The 22,164-nt window shown below is 51.2% G+C and overlaps 4 protein-coding genes across 4 annotated transcripts; all 4 read right to left on the bottom strand.

The window, feature by feature from the left end:
* Window positions 1–3,369: 3,369 nt before the first annotated feature.
* On the bottom strand, window positions 3,370–4,209 carry QC763_710380 (uncharacterized protein; the record flags this gene model as incomplete). Its single annotated transcript, XM_062916027.1, has 1 exon — window positions 3,370–4,209. The coding sequence occupies one exon, from the start codon at window positions 4,207–4,209 to the stop codon at window positions 3,370–3,372; it is 840 nt and encodes a 279-aa protein (XP_062762039.1).
* Window positions 4,210–10,673: 6,464 nt separating this feature from the next.
* Window positions 10,674–14,115, bottom strand: QC763_710370 (uncharacterized protein; the record flags this gene model as incomplete). The annotated part of the gene is made up of 3 exons (XM_062916026.1): window positions 10,674–13,095; window positions 13,173–13,961; window positions 14,036–14,115. The coding sequence occupies 3 exons, from the start codon at window positions 14,113–14,115 to the stop codon at window positions 10,674–10,676; spliced, it is 3,291 nt and encodes a 1,096-aa protein (XP_062762038.1).
* A 1,072-nt stretch (window positions 14,116–15,187) lies between these two features.
* On the bottom strand, window positions 15,188–17,668 carry QC763_710360 (uncharacterized protein; the record flags this gene model as incomplete). Its single annotated transcript, XM_062916025.1, has 3 exons — window positions 15,188–16,251; window positions 16,306–16,456; window positions 16,523–17,668. 3 exons carry the CDS (start codon window positions 17,666–17,668, stop codon window positions 15,188–15,190), a joined length of 2,361 nt encoding a protein of 786 aa, XP_062762037.1.
* Window positions 17,669–18,440: 772 nt separating this feature from the next.
* Window positions 18,441–22,157, bottom strand: QC763_710350 (uncharacterized protein). Its single transcript, XM_062916024.1, has 4 exons — window positions 21,701–22,157; window positions 21,140–21,632; window positions 20,803–21,079; window positions 18,441–20,719 (listed from the first exon to the last, which is right to left on the bottom strand). The coding sequence occupies exons 1-4, from the start codon at window positions 21,745–21,747 to the stop codon at window positions 18,726–18,728; spliced, it is 2,811 nt and encodes a 936-aa protein (XP_062762036.1). The 5' UTR covers window positions 21,748–22,157; the 3' UTR covers window positions 18,441–18,725.
* Between the last annotated feature and the right edge of the window lie 7 nt (window positions 22,158–22,164).

Below are 22,164 nucleotides of genomic sequence, written 5' to 3'. Positions count from 1 at the left end.
CACCAGTCGCACCGCAGTGAACGGGATCATGAGCATCAGACCGGGAAGAGCCCGGCATCGAATATAACGAACTGATCGTCTTGCACCCTCGGATTCAGGCCATGCCGTGATGTTGTGACGATCACCAGTTCCAACGGGCACAATCAACATCGAAAGCCCTCAATACGAAAATTACAGGCCGATATAGACGGTCGTCAAGGTTGCTCATGTTGCGCTCATGATACCTTTTCAATGTTGTTTCCACTAGGTCAACTGATGGCCTCCAACACAAGAAGAACCCGCAGCCGTTTCACACCTGACCCTGACTGGTGAGGCCTGAAAGTGTGGCCGGTGATGCGATCCGTCTACAGCACCGTTCCCTTGCCGTTCCCTACCCGCGCAACCCTAAAAAGAGGTGCCGAACCCGGCAGTCTGGGGCAGCAGGTCGTCGTTGCGGTTTCGTTTGGGTCGATTTTCGAATCGCGGCGCCGCTGCATCGAAACACCAGTGAAAGACACCACGCCGCCGCCGCCGCCAACGCCGCCAACGCCGCCTCCAGTGTTGGCCGCCATCATCTTCAACATTGAAACCCCCGCATTTTTTTTTTATTTTTTTTTTGTTTCTGTCTTTAAGAGAGAAATGATCTCGTTTTGGCTGCGCTATATGCCGCCGGGTGCTGCAACCTCAGGCAGGCTGTGTGATACTGCGTTATACTGAGCGATTTACTTGTCCCAATCCCGAAGGTCTGATGTTGATAGAGGCCAGGCCAGACCAGGTGGTGATACCACTCTCCAATCAATCTTTTGCTTCATCTTCAAACCTCCGGTGTCGTCCACAAGGGCAGTGCCCATCATTCACTGCACTCTTTTCCCAAGACAAGCAACGTTTCCGTCCTGTCGTGTGTCGCTGTCGTCACGCGTAGGATATGCACAGCCCTCTCAATGGTACACACATCAATCAATCAGTACAATACTCGGAAACTCCCCCTTTTCGGTCCAAAAAATGCCAGGCCCAGCTCTCTGGAAAAGTGGCTTTTTTGTGGCTGGCTTTGCGTTCTCCCCCAGTCAAGTTGAGTGTCGATCCCGTTCGACAATTCAACTTTTGGAAACGGGAGGCTCTAACTGGACGGATTACGTTCCCCAAGTCCCAGCCCTACGATGATGTTCGCTAACCCCTGCCATTAGGGGTTTCTGGAGCAGAAAACGGAAATACCGTACTGCGGCGTAAAGAAGAAGAAGAAGAGATCTGATTTCCTTTTTCCCGATCTTTGGGAAATTTAGCGTCGTTGTCAGGGTATCAAGATATGTACACAGCAGCAGGTACGTGCGCAAGTGCGGTGAGCATACCTAGCCAACAAAGCGATGCGTTTGCACCATTTCAATCTAAACTGAAGCAAAGCAACCCTCAGGAGGTGTTATCACAAATTGATGATGATGCATTGCGATCAGATCACTGATCGATAGCTAATACCTTGACCGCCTCAACATTTTTGCTTTTTGCTTGGTAGTTGCTGTTCAGCTCTCATCAGACTGACACTTACATATGTTGGTGATTTCCCTAATCGGAACCGCTGCCGAGCTGCGACATTATCAAAACACCAAAACAAAGACCCGGATATCTCCCCCGTATCATGATCCCCATCAGCCGCAATCCGTTTGTATTTATATAAGGTATGAAACACATCACCCTCCCAATCTGACAACGGAAACAAGACCCGACCCTTTGAAAGGCGTCCCGGCCGCCGCGACCCGCGGACATCAATCCCGAGTGCCGCCCGAAAAATCATCGCAGACAAGCTCGGAAGCCCAAACCACTTCTTCCCACACCCCGTATCTCAGCTCCACCTCATTCACGTTTTTTTTTTCCTTTCATCCACATCGTCGTGCAGGAACCCCATCGTGTAGAGAACTCCTCTCACCCCCGCTCCGGGGAGCATCCCGGTTTCTTACCTCCCAGTCACTCACCGCTATCCTCATAGGTTTTCACCAATTGTCAACAAGCTATGTAAAATTTGACAACGCACACAATACTTTTCCCTCTGTCTGAAACTTTAGTTTTGCGGGGAATGTTGGGAGGGGGTTGAAGCAAACGTGCAAAAGTAGCTGCCTGATGGATGATATTGGACGTTTGCAACAAGAAGAGGCTGTGAAGCTGACCCGCTCGCCCGCCCAGCTGTGCAAAAGTCCCATCCTGTCAGCCAGATCCACCACCAGTTCGGTGGCCGACCGCGTCTGGTGGCTGGCTGTATCGTATTCTTACAGCACCACTCACTACCAACACCAAAGAAAAAAAAAAGGAAAACAAAGCCCAGCGTCCACGTAAGAGACTTTTCATCACTGCTGTTTCTGTCAATCCGACCGAAGCGAGCACGAGCAACCCCCCCCTCCCCATATTACCGTTGGCTTCGAAATCATTCTACCCAACCGGTAGAAGTTTTTTTTTCGCTATAGAGATCGCATTTACAAATCCTCACACAAGCCAAGACATTGATTGGAAATTGATGTCAACGTCAAAGTCCTGAATCCCGCCTAAGAGTTCTACAAGGCTTCACCCACCCCCCCACCCCCCCCCCCACATCCCCGACACTCCGGCGTGCACCTAACACTTCCATTCAAACCACACCCCCAAATTCCAGGTCCCAAAGCTCCAAAGTTTCCAAATTCCAAACCCTTCCTCCCAACTGTCCAAAAAATAAAACGGCGCGCGCACTACAAACTAACTCTTTCAAACCATTGTGTTAATCCCAAAAAGAAAAATATGTCTTTTGTTATATCAAAGTTCCATGCTTCATGTCTTGTGTAGAACTTTAACCCCGAAGCCTCACATCCCGTGTTCTCCAAAAAGGCGAAGAGCCGAGGTCTTGGAGACACAAGTATTCGTACCCAAAAATGCCGAATCCTCGGTTAGGACTTCCCTACCATTGGCACCGTTTGCCAGAAACACATGCTCAATTGAGACACACATTCAATTCACGATTGCAAACAGCCAACTGTAAAATTTTTGTGGATTATTTTGGTATTGAATAGAGCTTGCACACTCAACCCTCAGGGAGCGAAGCAAGTACTCTTGTGAATGGTAAATAAATAATAATATGAGTGTGGTTTTGTTTCCTTCCCCATTGATTTCATCCCGCTTTCCTCCCATTGCATCATGCTTTCCTTATTCCTTTCCATATATATCCCCTCCACCCCCCAAAATGATGATATAAGAAATGATGCCGCTGTGTATTTTCCTCCTCGCTCGCTGTGTGATAATGACCCAAGAAAAGAAACAAAAGAAACCGGTGGTATCAAAGTGTAGAGTGAGTTGTCTCTCCTCGAACCCTCCCCTCCAGAAACAAAAACAACGCCTACCCAATGCAAATGATGACAAGAGAGGAAAAGACGGCGACTAGTAGATCGATATCCTCGCCGGGTTTCTCGGCGGGAGATAGAACCCTTCCTCATAAAAGGCGTCCTTGTCCCCGTGCCCCGTCGCACTTTGTATCGTTGTGCTCTTCTTGTCGTCAAAAGCAGGTAGCGTAGTGGTTGGTGGTGATGGTGGCATGGACGACTCGTCGTCAGTGGTGGAGTCGGAATCGTCGAGGAGCTCGGGTGGGGAGGATGGTGCAGAGTGAGAAGATGTTCTCTGGAGGGCGAGCTGGGTGTAGTCCTCGTCGTCGTCTTCCATATCGTAGTCCTCCTCTTCTTCGTCTCGGTAGTTGTAGCCCTTTGGTGGGAGCATGCTGGCGTGGGAAGGTATCCTCCTGAGGGCGACGACCGCGTCGGCCATCTCAACGTCCTCGTCCGAGTCGAGGTCATCCTCGTCCTCGTCGTAGCTGCAGTCCGAGTCGTCGGAATCAGAGTCCGCGTCCTCGGCTCTCCAATCGTGCTGGGGCTCTTCCATGTGGTCGGCCCATTGGATGTGGCGGTTGTTGGTGGATGGTGGTGGGCTCTGGGTGGCGCCACGGACGGATTGGTTGAACCACGATTCTTGTTCCCTCTCGGCGTCGGCGAGATCTAGCATGAGGGAGTCGAGCAGGTTGGCGTGTCCGACGAGCAGGCGGAGGTTGTGATCAGGGCGGGCGGCTTCCGAGGAGAGCTTGGCCCTTGCCTTGTGGGCGAGGAAGTACGTCTGGGCAATCGACATGGTGGGACTCTTTCTGAGGTGGTATGGTGATGGTGAAGCTGGGTAGATTGATTGCGAAGCTGCCTGGAGCTTTTGAGAGTGTGTTTGGGTTGTTGTGGACATTTTGTAATCGGGGTGCTGACGGCAGCAGGCTTCCCTAATATTTGTTGCTTTTGGCGTATTTTCTTGCGAGTGACTCAAGGCACCGACGAGCCCGATCCCGGCTGGACCCAGTATTTGATAAAGTTACAGGGTCGGGGGTGCGTGCAGTGGGTGGTGGAGGGGTGTGGGGATAGGCTAGGCTGTCCTCTGTCCTCTGTCCTCAAGTAAGGTACAACAACTCAGTGTCAAGATGTCAAGATGTTTTGTTGACAAGCAGTCACAGTGTTGAGTCTGAAGTAGAGAGTAAAAAGCTCATGAAGATGGACACTTTCAACTGACGGAGAACGGAGACATCAGAGGGGGCGGTCATGCTCCTTTTGTAAACCCCTTGACCGTCCTTGTTGGTGTTCGGCTCCGTCCAAGACACCGCAGGGTCACCAGCGAATGTATCATCCGCAGCAGCTGACAAAAACCGAGAGTCCGACACCCCAGTCCGCCCGCTTCCCGCCCTTTTACTTCTACCCTTGTAGGCTAGCAGGAACGCGGCCTTAAACCACCACGCCTCACCGCTGTAATCTTTCGTTTCGTTACAGACTTGGCCAACGCCTAGGTCTTTGTCTGCCCCTCAACCTGCCACGCACGTCCATGTCTTGATGCCTTGCCCACCGACGTGGCTCTCCTCCTCAGACCGGCACGAGGCCGATTGATTGACGTGCCCTGCAATGTTTGGCACGTCTGGGCATTATCCAGAGGACTGCATGTCATTTGGTTTCCTCCCAGGTTTCCCCAGAGTTTTGAGGGTCCTAAAGTCCACCAATCTCCGATCTCCGATGGATATCGCTTGATGATGCCATATCAGAGAGATCAGAGAGATCCATGAGCTGTTACTAATCAGCAATCAACCCCAAAAGCTAAGTTATAGCTGCACGCACCCGACCGGCCGGATGAAAGAGAGAAAACGGCGGAGAGTTTCGCCCTTCTGTCGGCTTCTTCTGCAACCGTCTTCGCGGCATTGAGAGGTTATCTAATCAACGCAGCCCGTCCAATTTCACATAGAGTCGGTTGCCTTGATTTCTAATGGGTTCCGGCATAGAGTCATTTTGTCATCCACTTGACCACCACCCACCAGAACAAGGCAGCGAGGCAGCACCGCTGAGCAAAAGCAACCGAAGCCAAGCCAACCCCAATCAACCCCCCCCCCATTCTACCCCTCGGCAACAATCCACGTCATGAGCCAACGACTCGAACACGACGACACGACGACCACCCCATCACCAAGCACATTTGAACATCCCACATTGGCAGATTGGGCAGGCTATACCAATACATGCGCCCTGTCTTGAACGCATACGGTACATAGCTTACCAGCGCGTTCGGTAACAGGATCCCGCGGACACGGAGACGGCACCAGTATCTGTGCAGTACAAGACAGTCATCTTCATGCCCTGGGGAGGTAAAAAATGCGCCGCATGCAATTCGTCGGTTCGTTAACATGGTAGCATTTGCCCTATCCGTATGCACGGAACCCCTTCGCAGCGAACGCAATTTACCCCAGATGGGACACAGGAACGAGAGAGCACCGCCTCATTTGAAAAGGGCCATTGTCTATGTAATACCAGCGGTGTGAATGAGAGATGATTCATTAGCTCAGAGTCGGCTGTCGATATCTGGCGAGCTGTACGACACCACAAGAGTAACTAAACTCCGAGGGCATCAACCACCACCACCGAATAGAAGATCTTTTTTGCACCGCCTCCGAAAATGTGTGTGGCTACGGGACGGGACAACTCGAGAATTCCTCGTTCTCCTCCCCCGCACAGTTTCCCCCTCCCCCCCTCTTTCTGAGCAACGAACAAAAGGCCGCGAACGCCGCACACGTTACAAGACCCCCAGGATAGGTCTTGGCACGGAATTCGGGCCCTGATTCGTGCCCATTGGCCCCCACAGATAGGGCTGATAGACACTGGGTGGAATTGGGGTCCAGGGGTTTATCTCACTCTCTGTCTGTCTACCAGTCGGGGTCCAAGGGGAAGGTAAGACCGCAACCACCACCACCACCACCACCACCACAGTCAGTAACTGGGAGGCACAGCCCGTGAGACCCGTGGAGCCCGTGGAAGAAAACCACATGGCGGTCCCGGCGGCGTTGAGCTTGCACCGGGGGTTGTTGGCTGCTGCAGAGCGGGAGCGGTGGTTTTCTCCTGATGGAGATGACCGTCTGCCAGGACGGAAAGGTGAGCGGCGTGGAGGCGCTGGGCGGGGTGCACAAAATCACGACATCGCGGGCGTCACAGCACCAGGGGCTGTCGATGCGATGGTATCATGGCTTTGATTCAGGGACAGGGCTGAGCTCACAGGCAACAGAGTATCACAGGTCGGGTCTGCATGAAGGGATCGTATCGTATCGTATCTACCACCGCCAGCTATCACCGATCATGGATCGTCATTGATCAACTCTCTAAAAATCCGAGCAATGCTGACGGTAAACTTAAAGGACTGAAAATCACCCAACGCAGATCAGGTCATTTTGAAGAAACCCCCAAAGGCAACGTTAACATTTTTCCCCATATTTTCTTCGTACTCCGGACCCCATTTTACTTTAAGGGGGGGGAGGGGGGAGGGGTATATCAGATCGTATAGGTATAATACATATTATCAGGACTTTTGTTGTCAGCCTTGTTGTCCATCAATCTGTCTGTTACAATCCCCAGTTTAAATCCAACCCTCATTTTTGGGGGTTTTTTTTTGCGCTGTTGCGTTCTCATAGTCCCCCGTCAACGGCGGTAACAGCACTAGTATACGAGCCTGAATGTTACTCTCTCTCTCTCTCTCTCTCTCTCGTTACCCATCCCTACCGCCTGCGCGCGCTGCCCGCGGTTGCAGCATCGTAATGTCACAGTAAGGCAGTGCTGTGCCTCGCAACCCAACCAATCGCTGGACGGGAGACCTCAGGCCAGCAGCCGCTTTTACTATTCCCCCCACGGATCTCGGTCGGCGGACGGGCAGACGGTAATACCGCGAGTGACAGCGTGCCAGTCTGTCGGTGCCGCGCCACTGCGTACCTACCTACTGTCGTATTTGGAAGGTGGGTGGAAGGTTTGGAATGCTTCCATGCATGCGTGGGCGAAGAAGGTCTGGGAACTGTCGGTTCCGGGGTTTGACATTTTAGGGGTTGCCGAAATGGGGTTGAATCATGGTGCTGTTTTGGGACAGTGAGGATGACTGGAATGTAACAAAGGCTGAAAGTGCTGATAGTGGAGTGGTGAGAGGTGAGAGGTAAGGGAGAGGTTGTTTCACCACGGATGCGATCCGATGCGTGAGTGGTGTCGTGTTCAACATCCGGTCCGGCGTTCTGGGTCAGGAACGAGGGGGGGATGTGGCTGGAATGAAAAATCATGCACAGGTCAGCTCCGGGGAGGTGTCTGGTGGCTGGCTGGGGAGGGAAAGAATACCGAGGGAGGTGATTGGGGGGGGATAGGGGGGACACTGCTGTGGAATTTCTGTATTGTAGGGCTCAACATGTCTGCTTATTGGTGTACGAGCCTTGCATATGAGGCTCGGATTGCTGGTAAGTGAGGTGATTATGAAAGCAGTTTGATTACCTCAGGTGTGGAGGAGTGTTGGGTGACTAAGTGGTGAGTGTTTGTAACAACGACTGGGCTGACCTTGTTATGTAAGGGGATTGTATATTGATACACTTAACGATACAAATGACTAAGCTTTACATTTCTTATCACGATATTCCTCGTCCTATCGAGCATCTCATATCTCAAAACCTTTCCTTGGGATAACCAAAATCTACTCATAAACAATAATAACAGTTCTAATCAAGGTCACGACCGGGACACTGGCTCTATTACAAAACTCATATCGACTCTAAATCTCAGCTAGTCCCCACGATAACATAGTAAGTCGACCCCCAATCCATAAATGGATAGCATGTCTAATCTTCTCTACCCCCTTTCCAATCCAGTTCTCCCCCCTTACCCCCCTCTATTATCTTCCATTACTAGCAACACCCACCAACCAAACATCAACCCGAAATTATCCACCAGCAGCAGCATGATATACATCCTCTATGTGGCCGGGGTTAGGTCCGGAAACCCCACGATCACTACCCGCCTACGACATGTGTCAAGGGCAGCTTATACAGGGAATAATTGTGGTGCAACCGACCAAAGCTTTGTAAAGAGATTCTTTAGAGATCAACAATATCAGACTACTATTTTTACTCGGCAGATATGGGACATCACCTATTGGCTGCTCCTCTCGTTGCAGTGAAGAGGGGGAGGTTAAAAGATGATGAAAAAGCCTCAAGAGATAGTTAAGAGGCCTTAAAAATAAGTAAAGAGGCTTTAAAACATAGTTAAGAGGCCTTAAAACATAGTCAAGAGGCCTTAAAACATAGTTAAAAGGCTTCAAAAGACAAGTAAGAGGCTTTAAAAGATAGTTGAGAGGCCTGAAAAGATAATTTGAAAGCCGCTTGCTACAGTCATAGGAGAGATGTGCACCACTATTCTGCCGCCTTTCTCTGCGATTTCAAAGCACCACCCAACATTATGACGATAAGTATAATTGCATAGGTACCACAATGTACCTATTAGCTTTCTAGGTAGACAGACCCGAAACACTCGACACACATAGCTCTTCATGCCTGCAGTGAAGTAGCTACCTATGTGGGCATTCCCGTCATCAATGCTTTTCCTCAGAGTTGTCTTCCTGAAATGCAGGACATATCAGCTCACTATTGCTACAATCTATATATTTAGCCCTCTTGCATCCTGGAACTATTATTATAGTGTATATTCATGAAAAGAAATTGCAAAAAGTATTTGTCTTCCCAAAGTCATTGAGGACATTTAAGGTACTTCAAAAAGATCGGTCTGGTATTATTTGAGCATGTCCTATGATGGTTTGCGACGAATAAAAGTAAATACCCTAAGAAACAACTTAGCCATACCTCCGTAATAGTGGCCATCATCAGTCAAGCAGCTCCGGATTTGGCAGACCGCTGAACCTTCCTTCTTTATACTCTTGCAACATTTTAACGACACTGTTTCCTTTTCTCCACCAGCGATATCTCCATTCACGGCTTGTGCCCTTTCCGTCAATCGCGGCGGCGATATCAAGCGCTGTGCGGTCCCGGTTATCTGTCAGATCAACGTTGACTCTACCAGTCTCGAGAAAGGCAGTGATGACTTTAAATCCTCTCCTGCTGGGGAATATATCCGATAGATCCGGTAGTAGATAATCCAAGGCGTATACAAGTGGTGTACGACCTTGAATATCCCTTGCGTCCACATCCACTGTGCCAACCAGAAGAAGCTCTTTTACACAGTCATAAGCCCCGCTCCCCGCCGCCCAACTCAATGGTGACCGCCCACCATCGTCTTTGGAATTTATGTCAACATTCCCAGTCCCTAGGAGAAGTTTTAAGCTGCGCTCATTTCTCCAAGGGGTAGCAACTGGCTAAGTGGTGTGCGTTCCTTATTGTCCTTAGAGTCAACCTCGACCTTCCCGGTGTCTGAGTAGTAGCTTCACCGTGACGTAATTATCCGAATGGACAACAGCATAGCTAAGTGGCGTGCGGCCATTATTATCCCTAGATTCAACCTCGACCTTCCCGGTGTCGAGTAGTAGCTTCACCGTAACGTGATTATCCGAATGGGCAGCAGCATAGCTAAGTGGCGTGCGGCCATCATTGTCCTTAGAATCAATCTCAACCTTTCCTGTAGAGAGCAGAAGCTTCACCGCGTCCTGACCTTCATAAGAAGCAACAGCGTAGCTAAAAGGCGTCCGCCCTCTTTCATCTCGAAGATTGATGTCCGCCCTCTTTCATCTCGAAGATTGATGTCCGCCCTCTTTCATCTCGAAGATTGATGTCCGCCACCCCCAAATTTAAGAGAGATTGGAGGGCCTCGCAATCTCCTTGCTGAGCAGCATAATGAAAAACGCTTGTTCCGCCATCATCAGTCCAGTGTGGGTTGCTTCGGGCCTTCAGGTTTATGAGCTGAGCCAAAGGCAATCTCCCTGGGTTCCAAATGTTCAATGTGTAAGCCATGGCAGATTCTCCTTTCTGGTTGACTGTCATGACACTGGCTCCATGCTCAAGAAGCCACTCAACCATCTTCTGGTGACCCTCTTCAACCGCCATCATCAGCATCGTTAGTCCCTCCTGAAGCTTCGCTTCAAAATCGGAGTCGCTGCTAACAAGAATCTTGAGACAATCCATATGGCCCTCCCTGACAGCGTACGCGGCAGGTATGTTCTGAAAGATATCCTTGGTATTTAAGTCAGCCCCTTCTCGAACAAGAAATGACACAATAGCCGTGTGGCCTCCTTCAGACGCGTATGAAATAGGCCCTCTCTTCCTGCTGTCGGGTTTGTTGATATCTGCACCCTTCTCACAGAGGAACTTCACAATGTCGACATGCCCTGCCTTAGATGCACATGAGATAGGCGTTGTGCCAAGATCAGAAATTGCTTCAATGTTGGCACCTTCCCGATAGAGGCATTCCACAACCTTCAGATGTCCGTTGTTGACTGCCATGAAAAGAGGCGAGATGTTGTTCATTCCAACAATGTTGGGGTCTGCTCCTTCTTGACAGAGAACCTTCGCAACATCGCTGTGTCCCTTCAGAGCGGCATACCATAGAGGCGTTCTTCCCTCCTGGTCGCGCTTGTTGACCTCCTCGTGGCCAAGAATCCTGCCAACAAGATGGCAAAGTGCCACGTCCCCATATTCCGCAGCATATGATAAAAGAACCCTCTTCTGCGAAAACCGAAAACCTATAGTGGATAGTGACGAGTGTGTTCCGGTTTCTGATCTCCATCCACGATGGCGGAATCTGCTGGAGGGCTGCTAAATGATCCACGAAGGCATCAACTGCACCCCGACTCTGGGATACTATCGCAGCAAGGACAGGTGAGCCATATCGCTCTTTTTCTGTGATGATACTGGCGGTACCACTGGAGCTGGGTAAAGATATTCTGATCAAGGCAGGTACGTTGAGCTCTGCTAGCACATAAAGCAGACTGGCCGTATATGTGGAGTTGTACCGGCGAGCCTCATGTACTTCCAGAACATTTCGCAACAGCAACCATGTCCGTAAGTCGAAGTCTTTATTGAGGAACCCTTGTTGCGAAATAGCGCCAACTTGAGCAGTTTGTGCACATTCAGCATGCCAGAGGACGTTTAGGGTAGCATAACCTAGAAATGGAAAGGTCTCTGTAGCCTTCACGCGGAGGGCACGGCCTTCCTCAGCTGAAGCTTGGGGAAGTGCAATGTCGAAACCAACGCTGAGGATGGTCAGAATGTCGCTCCGCATATAGTACTGGAAACAGCATTGCTTCAATCTATCATGGCTTTGCGCCTCAAAATCGTCGCCAAGCTCGGGCCAAACCACTCGCAACCCCCTTTTTTCTTCTTTCAGAAGAAAATCTCGCACCGATTCATGGATGAACTGCACAACTGGGGCTTTCTTCGACTGTGTGATCTCAGCAAGGCCCTTGGAAATACTCCGAATGAATCTAGGGATATCAGGAACTGTGGCTCTCAAAGCATCCCCGGTCGCAGAAGTGCCTTCATCTAGGGAATGTGAATCCTTGTCTGGATCTGACTGAACATGAAAACCTGGACTGTGCTCAGAATCAGAGTTCTCCCCGAGCACTGCGTAGTCGTCGGACTCTGAGTTGTCCTCAAACACTGAGTCGTCGTCAGTCTCAATCCCGGCAAGAAGAGCATGGTAAAACTCCTCCGGACCCAACGGTTTTCGCGTGAACAATAGCCACTGGATACAAAGCAGGAGCTGGTCTTTGTCCTCCTGGTCTCGATTCAAAATGCTTTTGAACAGCTCCCATAGATCGCCTGGGATCTTTTTGAGTTTTTTGGTGACTAAGTGATTGGGTGTCCCTTTGCGCTTCTCCTTATTCAAGATGTCCACGACCAGGACAGTCCACATGAAAATCCCTGATGCCCTCAACAGTAATTGATCCTTAGTCTGCTGATCACCAGCCCTCAATTCCTTCTGAATATAAGTCTTGATATCTCTGACATGCCCCTCCTGTCCGTCAAGCAAGAGGTTGAGACAGGTGTCCAGTAAAATATCTGGATAAGGTCGACTAGAAAAGAAGATACGAAAGCGCAGGCCATTGGAGACAACTTGTTCGCCGATTCTCTCAAAAAGTCGAATCATCGGCTCAACCTGCTCGTCATCACATTCGTCCAGCGCGTCGATGAAGCATGTCACTTCTTCCTGACCAATAGACAAAATGGCGTTTTCGAAAAGCTCTTCCAGAATTGCGACGGACCACTCGCGACCTTCTCTTACATTCCAGGTTTTGATAGCAGCCGACTTGAAGACATCCCTTTGAAAATGGGGCATTTTCTTCTGCAGTATCTCCAGTAGTTGAACAAGAAGTGCCCGGTACATCCCTCTTGTGGTCTTCTCCAGCTCAGCACCCCGCGCGTTGAAGAAGAAGTGGATGACCGTAGTCCCCTTGCTGCTCTTGGAGTTTTGAAAGCTTCTGAGGGTCGATTTGATCAAAGTTGACTTTCCACTTCCTGCTTTTCCTCTCATCCAAAGGAAGCCGTGATGATCCTGCATCTTGTTGATGTCAAGCCAGTCTTTGTATTCTCGTGTTTTCGTTACCCAGACGCAAGTGTTTTTGTGCGCCACCCGAATGCTTTCCTGCCGTGAGTCGATCTGCTCAAATCTCAACGAATCCAGCAGTGTTTGAATGCTCTGGTGGTCCAGCGAAATCGCCTCCGCGGGTTCTTGCTCATCAGGAAATGAGGCGGACAATCCCACGTCAGATGTTGAGGGGGACACCGAGACTTGTTCCGCAATACGATCCAGAGCTGCTGCCACCTTTTGATACTGGGGGTCATAGACGCTAGAAAAACGACTAGGCGACGAAGAGGTCTGTCAACTTAAATTTCAGACTGCAACAGCAACGCTCAAAAGAGGGATGTTTGAACTTACCACATTTCACGGTGGTCCTTCCCAATTGAGATGGTCATCTCAGTCTTCGGGAAGTTCAGGCATGACGAACTATTTTCCACGACCTTTTGTCCAAGACCCGACAGTGCAAGCCCTTCTTGAAACGAATAGATGATCCAGTTTTGATCTTGAAGGACCGGATTGAACTCGTCCCTCAGCTGCCTACACTCCGAATCCGGCAGCAAAGTGTTGAGAACATGCTGGTTAGCCTCGAATCCCAATCCTTTGGCAAGTCTCTCGATAATTCCCACGACAAGTCCACGTGGATCAGCGCCTCCGTGAGGTGTCCCAAAGAAGAGTATGCCAATGGTCGAGTCGAACGTTTGTCTAAGCTGAATATGTCGGTTCTGATTGTTGTACGCTTGCCGCAAGGCCTCTTTGACCATTATGCCGCCAAGGCTCTGAGCGATGAAAAGGAGAGGCCTGGAGCTATTCGATCTGCGAAGGGCTTCGAGTCGATACAAGAAATCTTTCGCCATGTCATAAATGGTACTTTTGTTGAGCACTGGACCGACATGTCTATGTCTGATATTGGTATCGTAACCGAAGGTGGCGACCCGGGCATGCGGTAGGTTCTTTGGAAGAAGGTCTTGGGGCCAATATACAGAGGCAGAAGAAGGAGTCGATTTCTTTTGTTCGTGGGGCCTTGAGAAGAGATTAACTTTTCTGGCTTTGGGTGGTGGCTCAGAAGCCTGATCCAGTCGTTCAGATCCTCCGTTGTGAGTCCATGTCCGCACTGGATGGCCCGTAAACCCATGTACGAAGACTACACTGTTTGCGGATGTCAGCTCATCGGTCCGCCGTCGATGATGTGCGAACAGGTGCTTGGAAATAGAGCAACTTACTCCAAGTTTGCCTCCCCCTCAGGCTCATGAATGACGGTCAGGCCAATAGCAGGTATCTTGTCTCTGGATATAGCAGCCATGTTGAGTACACACTTGCAAATCCCAACAGAGAAGTTGTAAAGTTTGGAAGTGGTTTTCCAAAATGGAAAACCCCGCTTCGTGCCTGCCAGCCTCATCAAATTCAGCACTTTGTGTGACTCTGCGGATGAGCCTGCTAGGCATTCTCAACAGAGAAGGAAGCCGCAATGAAGCTGCCCTATTGGATGCCGCCATCACACACATACATGTCACCGCCACCCACAGGTGTTTTATTGTGTCCGAAGGCTTGTTGATAATCTTTCATGGCCCAAATTTCACGTGGCAGCCTCCATTACTTTGGAAAGAAGCTTTACGGAGCCCCCTATTTTTGTAACCAACACCCCCCCTTTAAACAGAGTTTAACTATATTTCGAAGGATGATTATTAAGAGTTAAAAGATATTTGATAGGCTTTAAAGGATAGTCAAAAGATGTCAGGAAAATAGTTAAGAGGCTTCAAAAGATAATTAGAAGGGCTTAAAAGATAGTTCGAACGCCTTGAAAGATAATTCAAAGGCTCATTAATTTTCTTTCAAGACCTTTTATTATAAGGAGGGTGAGTGAAAAGGTAGAGAGCGGGGCGCTGGTAAGCCCCTACCTCCCACAACAGCGCCTCTTCCCCTCCGCCAAACTGAACAAGACCACCAAGACCACTCGATCACACACACACATAAGCTCCTACACATTCCTTTACAGTGAGTAAAACGGCCGCCATTCTGTGTTCTTACATTTCTGTGACTCTCCAACACCATCACATCTACACACCTCACACTAGTTCACACATTTGACCAAGCTCCCCCAAAGCAGACCACAAGATAAAAGTCCCCGCTCACGCAGCTCAACACAGTGGAAGAGGCTTTACAAACTTAGATATCCATTTCTTTCTCACTATGTATACCCCCAACCAAAAATTACATGATATACCCCCCTCAACACCCCCTACTCCCAAGTCCCATATGCTCCATTCTTTCAAAAAACATGGCCCCATTCTCAGATAGTACCATCTGTATTATATACCCCCTTAACCCCCATAAATCACCCCTAGCCTCCCCACCCATCACCTCCCCACCCTAAATCACCTCCCCTCCCACCACCTCTCCCACTCACCCAACACCCACCCAATAGCCTGCACATGCACCCACCGATCAACAACCCAAACCACCACCCCGCCCAAAACCCCAATACTCCCCAACACCTCCAAAACAACCAACCCCTTCCTCCTCAAGTCAGCCGCCACTTCCAACAACCCCAACGGGTCATGATTCGAGTTTTGCTGCTGCTGCTGCTGTTGCTTCCCCTCTGGTTCCTTCCTCAAACTACTCTCCCTATGCACCTGCCTCACTTGCTGCTGTCTCCTCACATTATTATACCTCTGTGACTCTAACCCATCACTCCCACTCCTTCCACGGTGGCGGTGGGTATGCTGTCTACTATTCACTGGGACTAGACTCCCCTCTTGAATACACTCATTAAGCCGTTCCGTCAGCCAGAGGGCACGGTCACCACGGGCAAGGGCCAGATACTGAGCCCTCTCGTTGGCAATGGATTTCTGTAGGTCAGCAGCCCAGTTGGCAAAGCGGACTTGGGCGAGGCGTTCCTCTCTTTGGGTGTGGTCTGTGATTCTGGCTAGGGCGTACGATGGAGGGCTACCAAGCGGGTTGAGCATCTGGCTTCCAGAGACAGAATTTTGGCTGAAAGAGTTGGACATGCGGAGGGACCGCTGTGACAGCGATGGTGGGCTTGGGGACTGGGTCTTTCGCCATTGGATGTATTTACGGGCGGCTGCGTGACGGAGGCGGGAGATGCCATCTTTGTTGAAGACTTGTTCGACGAGGGTGGCGAGTTCAGTTGGGAAGAGTGGTTGGACGTAGTCGGGAGACATGAGAAGGCTTGCGTCCATGTTGTCGTGGTCTGAGCCGTTGGCACTGGATGTGGCGTATACCCCTTGCTTATCGGAATTGAAAGAGGTTGTGTTGAAAGAGAAGAGGCGGATATTGGCCTCTTTCAGCTGGCTGTAGATTTGCGCCTTGCTTGCGGCAACCTGGTCCGCAGACATAAGGTCAGTTTGCGCCAACAGGATAATGATGTTGGTCAAGGGTGAGAGCTGTTGTAAGTAGTGAATATCAACAGGGCGGAGGCCTAATATCGAAGTCAGCATATACCGGACCCCAGACAACGAGGACCTCTGCTCACGGTTCGACACCATATAAAACACCACATCAACCTGCACACCCCCCTCACCACCCAGCATGCTCAACACATCCCCATCACTCAACGAACCACTACTAATTCGCTGAAGATGACCCTGAATATACTCCGTCACCGGCGTAATAGTATCCATAGACTGCCATCACAAATTAGCCCTCATTCATCCCAACCCCATTCTCACCCCCTCGCTCATAAAACTCACCGAACTCCCAAACCCATACCCCATCGTATCAACAAAACAAATATTCCTATCCAGCACCTCATCCCCCAAGCTCTTCCTCCTACCCAACCCACCACCCCCCGCCTCTACCTCACTCCACCACTCAGGATAAGGCTTCGTACTAGCCCAAACCTCGGTAATCTCCCTCGTCTCCCCACTCCCCTTCCCCTTTCCCCTCCTGCCTCCCACAGGCAAACTCCTCAGCATCCCATTCCCTTCTCCAGCAACAATCGAATCAACATGCACAACACTCTCACAGCTCTGCACCACAGCCTTGATCAAACTAGTCTTTCCCACACCACTATCCCCCGCAATCAACACCTTCAGTCTACCCATCTGTTTCCCCTGTTCGGTAAACGGCCGTCGAGAAGGCATCTTGATACTGGGCATAACCAGCTGCGGCACACTCCCGCTGCTTTCCATGATTTCTGTCTCTTGCAATTGTTGCTCGTCTTCGTCGGGGTATAAACGATCGTCGTAGTCGGTTCCGATAACAGACGGGGCGGAGGATAAGGACAATGAGTTTCGTCGAGAAGAGATACTTCCCAGTGTTGAAGCTGGACCGGCGGACAGAAACGGGGTGGTAGGGCGGGAGTTGGAAGTAGTCGATAACGGCGGTGGAGGATGGGGTGATGATAACTTTGGGAAATTGCCCGAGGTCACTGGCATAGGCGTGGCCAGGTCATCACTCTCATTAGGTTTGGAATTGACAGCAGTGTTATCAGCAGCAGCCATCACAGCTTTGCCTTTGGAGTTTGAGTTTGAGCTTATCGCTCTACCGCCGCTGACGTCGCGGTCTTCGTACTGAACAGCTGGTGAGCTGCGTGGCGGATATTGTTTGGGAATATGATGCGAATAATGATCAGGATGATCCAGCGAAGGGAACCTCTTGCTATCCTTCGACCTGTGATGATGATGATGATGATGATGAAACGAAGCAGGTGGTCTCGCGTTCGAAGAATCCCCAATGGAAGCTTCATCAGCAAAGAAATAAGTCATTTGCGGAGCAGCAGCGGCGGCAGCAGCAGAAGACATGTTCAAAAAGGCGGGTGTGTCGCTGTCGCCGCTCGCCATGGTCGAGGTCCGAGGACGCCCACCAAAGGCGTCATCACCGGGGAGCGGACGCATCGCTGTGTCGTGAATAATGGGATGGAAATGTATGGGTGAGGCAAGAAAGTTACATAAGATGGAGAAGAGGAGCTGAAAGTGGTCGGTGTGGTTTACAGACAAGTAGTAAAATGTTTTGATATTTCTTCTTTGACTGCAGTGTAATCAGTTGTCAATGAATAAAGCTGGACATCATCAGAAAGAGCTGTCGTTAAAGTTCACGCCCGAGGGAGGGGTTGGCAGCAGATCTAGTGGTAGGACACGGGAAGAGAGAGAGATGGTACGGAGGCAAACGGAGGTTGTCAAGATGCGGTAAGTGATATGGAGAGAGGTACCCATGCACCCATGTACCCCCACCACGATAGGGAGCTGTCAGTTGGAGACAAGCCCCCCGTTTGGGGGCACAAGCGTCAGCTAACCCCGCAGTTCCCGCCCGGAAGTCAACCAATGCTTCCCCTTGAGGGCCACCATCTCCACGCCACTAACACCTCACTGGGTGCTAAAACCGACCACGCGGACGCTTGTTGACGATGATGTCTGGGCGAGCTGGGCATGGGATTGGACGGTGAGGGAGGGATGATGCAGGCTGTGTTTCATGACTGGGAAATCTGTGTTGATGAATGCCGGTATAATAAGCTGCGACCCTGCATATCACTGTCACCTCAATAGCATGGTTGTGGTAACCTTTGGTGTGGCTGAATGAAGGCGTAACTAAAACATGGTCGACTGAGTGTGCTCAACTGGCTAAGCAGAACACGAGCTGATGGCGTGGTAGGGACACAGTAACCTGAAGCATAGAAACACCTTCATTCTGTGGATAGCGTTGATAAAGACGGTAGGTACAAGACACAATTATACTCCGATCCCCAGTCTTATAAATACATCACACTCAACCATATATTATATACACCAAACAACACCCCACCAATGCCAACGTGAACATCGTTTTTTATCCTCTTTTCCATTTCAGCCCCAAAAAACCATCTTCACAAAAAGGGCGGGCGCTTTTGATTTCCGAGTGACAACCCCCCTATGTAAATCTACAACCACCCTACAACACCATGCATCTCACCACCCATCAATCATAATCTCTTCTCTCCCTCTCCTCTCCCTCCCCATCCACCACCTCCCCCCGTCTCCCCTTCCTCCTACTCCTCCTCCTCTCCCCATCATCCCCCTCCCCATCCCTATCCCGTCCCCTCTTCGACCCAGCAATACTAGCAAAACTCGCCATCCGTCGCGTCTCCTTAAGCAACCGCTCCCTATCCCGAGCAGCCCGTTCAGCAGCATGCGGATCCTGCACCGCAGGCCCAGTCGTAGCAGCACTTGACCTTCTCCCACCAACGACGCTATCACCAGCAGCATTCTCTCCATGACCCTTCGACCCACCACCACCACCCTTAATCTCCAAACCTTTACTCTTTGACGAGCTCCCATCCTCAGTCCCATCAGCAGTAGACTTCCCACTCCTATGACGCCTCTCCTTATCCCTATCCCGCCTGTCCCGATCCCGATCACGACGCTCCTTCCTGTCCCTATCACGATCTCTCTCCCGGTCACGGTCCCTATCCCTATCTCTTTCCCGATCCCTATCCCGGTCACGATCCCTATTGCGGTCCCGGTCCCGCTCTCTATCACGGTCTCGGCCGCTGCGATCCTTATCGTAGTCCCTATCCCGATGAGATGACCGATGGCCGCTAGATTTATGTCTGCTGCTCTCATGCTCCCCATCTCTATCCCGATCCTTCTCCCTATCCCGTCTCTTATCCGAGTCGCGATCCTTCCTGCTGCTGCGATGGCTCGATCTTCGGGACTCATCCGCCGGAGGTGACGCCGAGCGCGAGCGGGTATGCTCATCCTTCTCCTTCCGATCATCATGCTTCCTACTGCTGCGATGCGACCTATGCCGGCGGTCCTCCCCATCATCTTCCCTATCCCCATCAGGCGAATGCGACCTCTGCCGTCTACCACCCCGATGCCTCTCCTCCTTCTCCTTCCTATCCTCACTCCGACTGCGACTCCCACTCCGACTCCCCACCGCAGAAGGTGAATGCGTCCTCGTCGACTGCCCCTCGTGCCTCGAAGACTTGCCCCTCTCTCTCCTCGAAGAGTGATAAGCCTCATGATCCCTATCCCTGTGAGAGTGATGGTGATGGTAATCCTCACCACCACCGCCCCTCCGCGAGCCACTCGGGGAACTACTACGTGACCGGGGTTGATCGCCCGCCTGGCTAGGCGCCGCAGTGCCATTCGCACTGTTGGGGGTATTCGGCTTCCCGTCATCCACCCAGCCTCTAGCTTGTAGGTGAATGTAACTCGTGTTGGGAAGACCGCGCAACATAGCCTTGGGACCCTTGGGTGCATTAATCAGAACTTCATCAGCTGGCTGGGCTGGACCGCCCTCTTCGCCTTGGTGTGCCCCCTCTTCACCACCCTCTCCCTGATGATGCGGAACCCCGTCTTGGTGGCCATCAGCGGCGCCCTCAGCACCGTCATCAGCGCGAATAGAGCGCCCAAACTCATCGACGGTACCATCATTCGGGCCAACAGCACCTTCGCCATTCTCGCCGCCACCAAACTCGCTGCCCTGACCGTTCATACTGCCGGGATACTGCTGCTGTCCGTTGTTGAAATTCTGATCATTATAATTCCCACCCCCATACCCCCCATTGTGGAAGTTTCCTCGTCCATACCCGCCGCCGCCATACCCGTACCCGCGGCCGCGACCTCTACCACGGGGAAAACCCCCCCACTGATTCCGGCGATAGTCATTGAACTGATTTGGGTGGCCATAATTACCTTGATTATATCCTGTTTGGAAGCCAGAGTTAAACGAGCCATAATCACCATTGCCCATGCCAGAAGCGCTTGGATGATTGTAATTATCTTGGCCGACATTCCATGATTGCTGTCCGCTCCAGTTATCGGCCTCGCCACCGTACCCTGCTGCTGCTGCTGCTGCTGCTGCTCCCATGCCCATATTCATGTTCATGCCGTTCATGCCCATGCCTTGAAAACCCCCGCTCCACATTTGCATCATCATCGCCGGGTCCATGTTCATGCCTGGCATGCCTAAAAGTTGGGGAAAAGAGTTAGCATTCGAGAAACTTTACACACGACATGGCAGGATTACACGCAGGTAAAGTTGGACTGACCCATCATTGGAAAACTGCCAAAGCCGTTGTTCATGGCCATCATCATTGGCATTTGTTCAAAGTTGCCGCCAAAGCCCATGCCGAAACCGCCAGTCACGGGCTTGGCTGTACCATCTGCATTCTGCTCTTGGTCATTCTCATTTCCATCCCCCTCCTCGCCGTTGACTTCCTCAGTTTCCTCGCCCTCGGCAACTTCAGTGCCTTCTTGCTTCACCAATTCGGTTGATGTGGCTTCTCCTACGCCCTCGCCCTCGGGAGCAGGATGTGAAGGTTGGTCCTTGATCATGGTTAGCAAACTGTGTGTTTTCCGTAGAGGTACAAGTCCAAGAGAACTTACAGAATCAGCACCATCATGTTCTAAAGTCTCGTCATTCTGACCAGGTGCCGCTTCACCATTTTCCTGGCCATGGGAAGTCTCAACGGAAGCTTCAGCAGCAGGTGCCTCCGAGCTGGATTGTTCTTGATTATCCCCAGCAGGCGCCACAGACTCAGCCGATTGCTCATTCAGCTCAGGTGGCACTGGGGCAGTTGCCGAAACCGGGCTAGGATCGACAGGAGTGATGGGAGTCGCCTCCTTTGGCCGATTTGACTCCCTCTTCTTCTCCTCTGTCCGAAGAAAAACCTTAATGGTCGTCCGCAGTGCTTTGTGAGCCTTGCAATCGTCGGCCGAGAGCGGGGAGTGTTCGCAAACAGGACACGACGTAGGCAGAGTCGACTGACAGCCCTCGCAGATGGCCTGGTCGCAGCAGGGCAAACGGAAAGCGTTGACAGCTAGTTTGCTACAAATAGCACATCGGAGCTTCGCAGGTATGTCTTCCTGGGGTAGAGACCTGTGTGGTGCGACTTTTTGTTAGTGTCATCCCTTGTAAAAAGAGCGCGGCTTGGGACAGAGACGTACCGAATAAGCTCGGCCTGGGCCTCGGTGATGGTGAATGACGCCGCCATGATTTCCCTGCAATCCGCGATAGTTGCGGTGCCGCCGCCCAAGAAAAGGGTCAAGTAGAGTGATGGAGTGTCGCCGGCATCGAAATTGGGGATGTTGCGTTACACTTGCGGAGGCGAGAGCGGGCAACGCGCGAAGCGAAAAGTCGCCGGTCGTAGCCTGGCAGCGAAAGACGTGGCCTTGGGGAGGGGAAATCGACGCCGGTGGGTTCTTCTTGTTTCCAAGAGTAACGGCTCAAAAATATGAGCTATCGAATGTCGTTTTCAAAGGCTGAATCAAAAGCGATGGCGGTTTGAGAGTCGAGCTGGATGCGCTCTACTGTCGCGTTTCGCAATCTGGGCTCAATAAAATTTTGGGAGACCAATTCAAGCAGCACGTGCACCACCGCCGCTTGGGCCACCATTAAATATTGTAGCGCC

Source organism: Podospora pseudopauciseta, assembly GCF_035222475.1.
Source record: "Podospora pseudopauciseta strain CBS 411.78 chromosome 7 map unlocalized CBS411.78m_7, whole genome shotgun sequence".
Taxonomy (NCBI): Eukaryota; Fungi; Ascomycota; class Sordariomycetes; order Sordariales; family Podosporaceae; genus Podospora; species Podospora pseudopauciseta.
The sequence above is the reverse complement of the archived record's forward strand: the minus strand, read 5'-3'. Positions and strand labels throughout refer to the sequence as shown.

What these genes read in the sequence shown, in the direction of transcription:
- QC763_710350 (XM_062916024.1), bottom strand. Translation starts at nt 21,747, where the DNA reads ATGGCGGCGTCATTCACCATCACCGAGGCCCAGGCCGAGCTTATTCG. An exon ending in GCCCAGGCCGAGCTTATTCG is followed by an intron (nt 21,633 to 21,700) that starts GTACGTCTCTGT and finishes CGCACCACACAG; the next exon opens with GTCTCTACCCCAGGAAGACA. An exon ending in AACATGATGGTGCTGATTCT is followed by an intron (nt 21,080 to 21,139) that starts GTAAGTTCTCTT and finishes ACCATGATCAAG; the next exon opens with GACCAACCTTCACATCCTGC.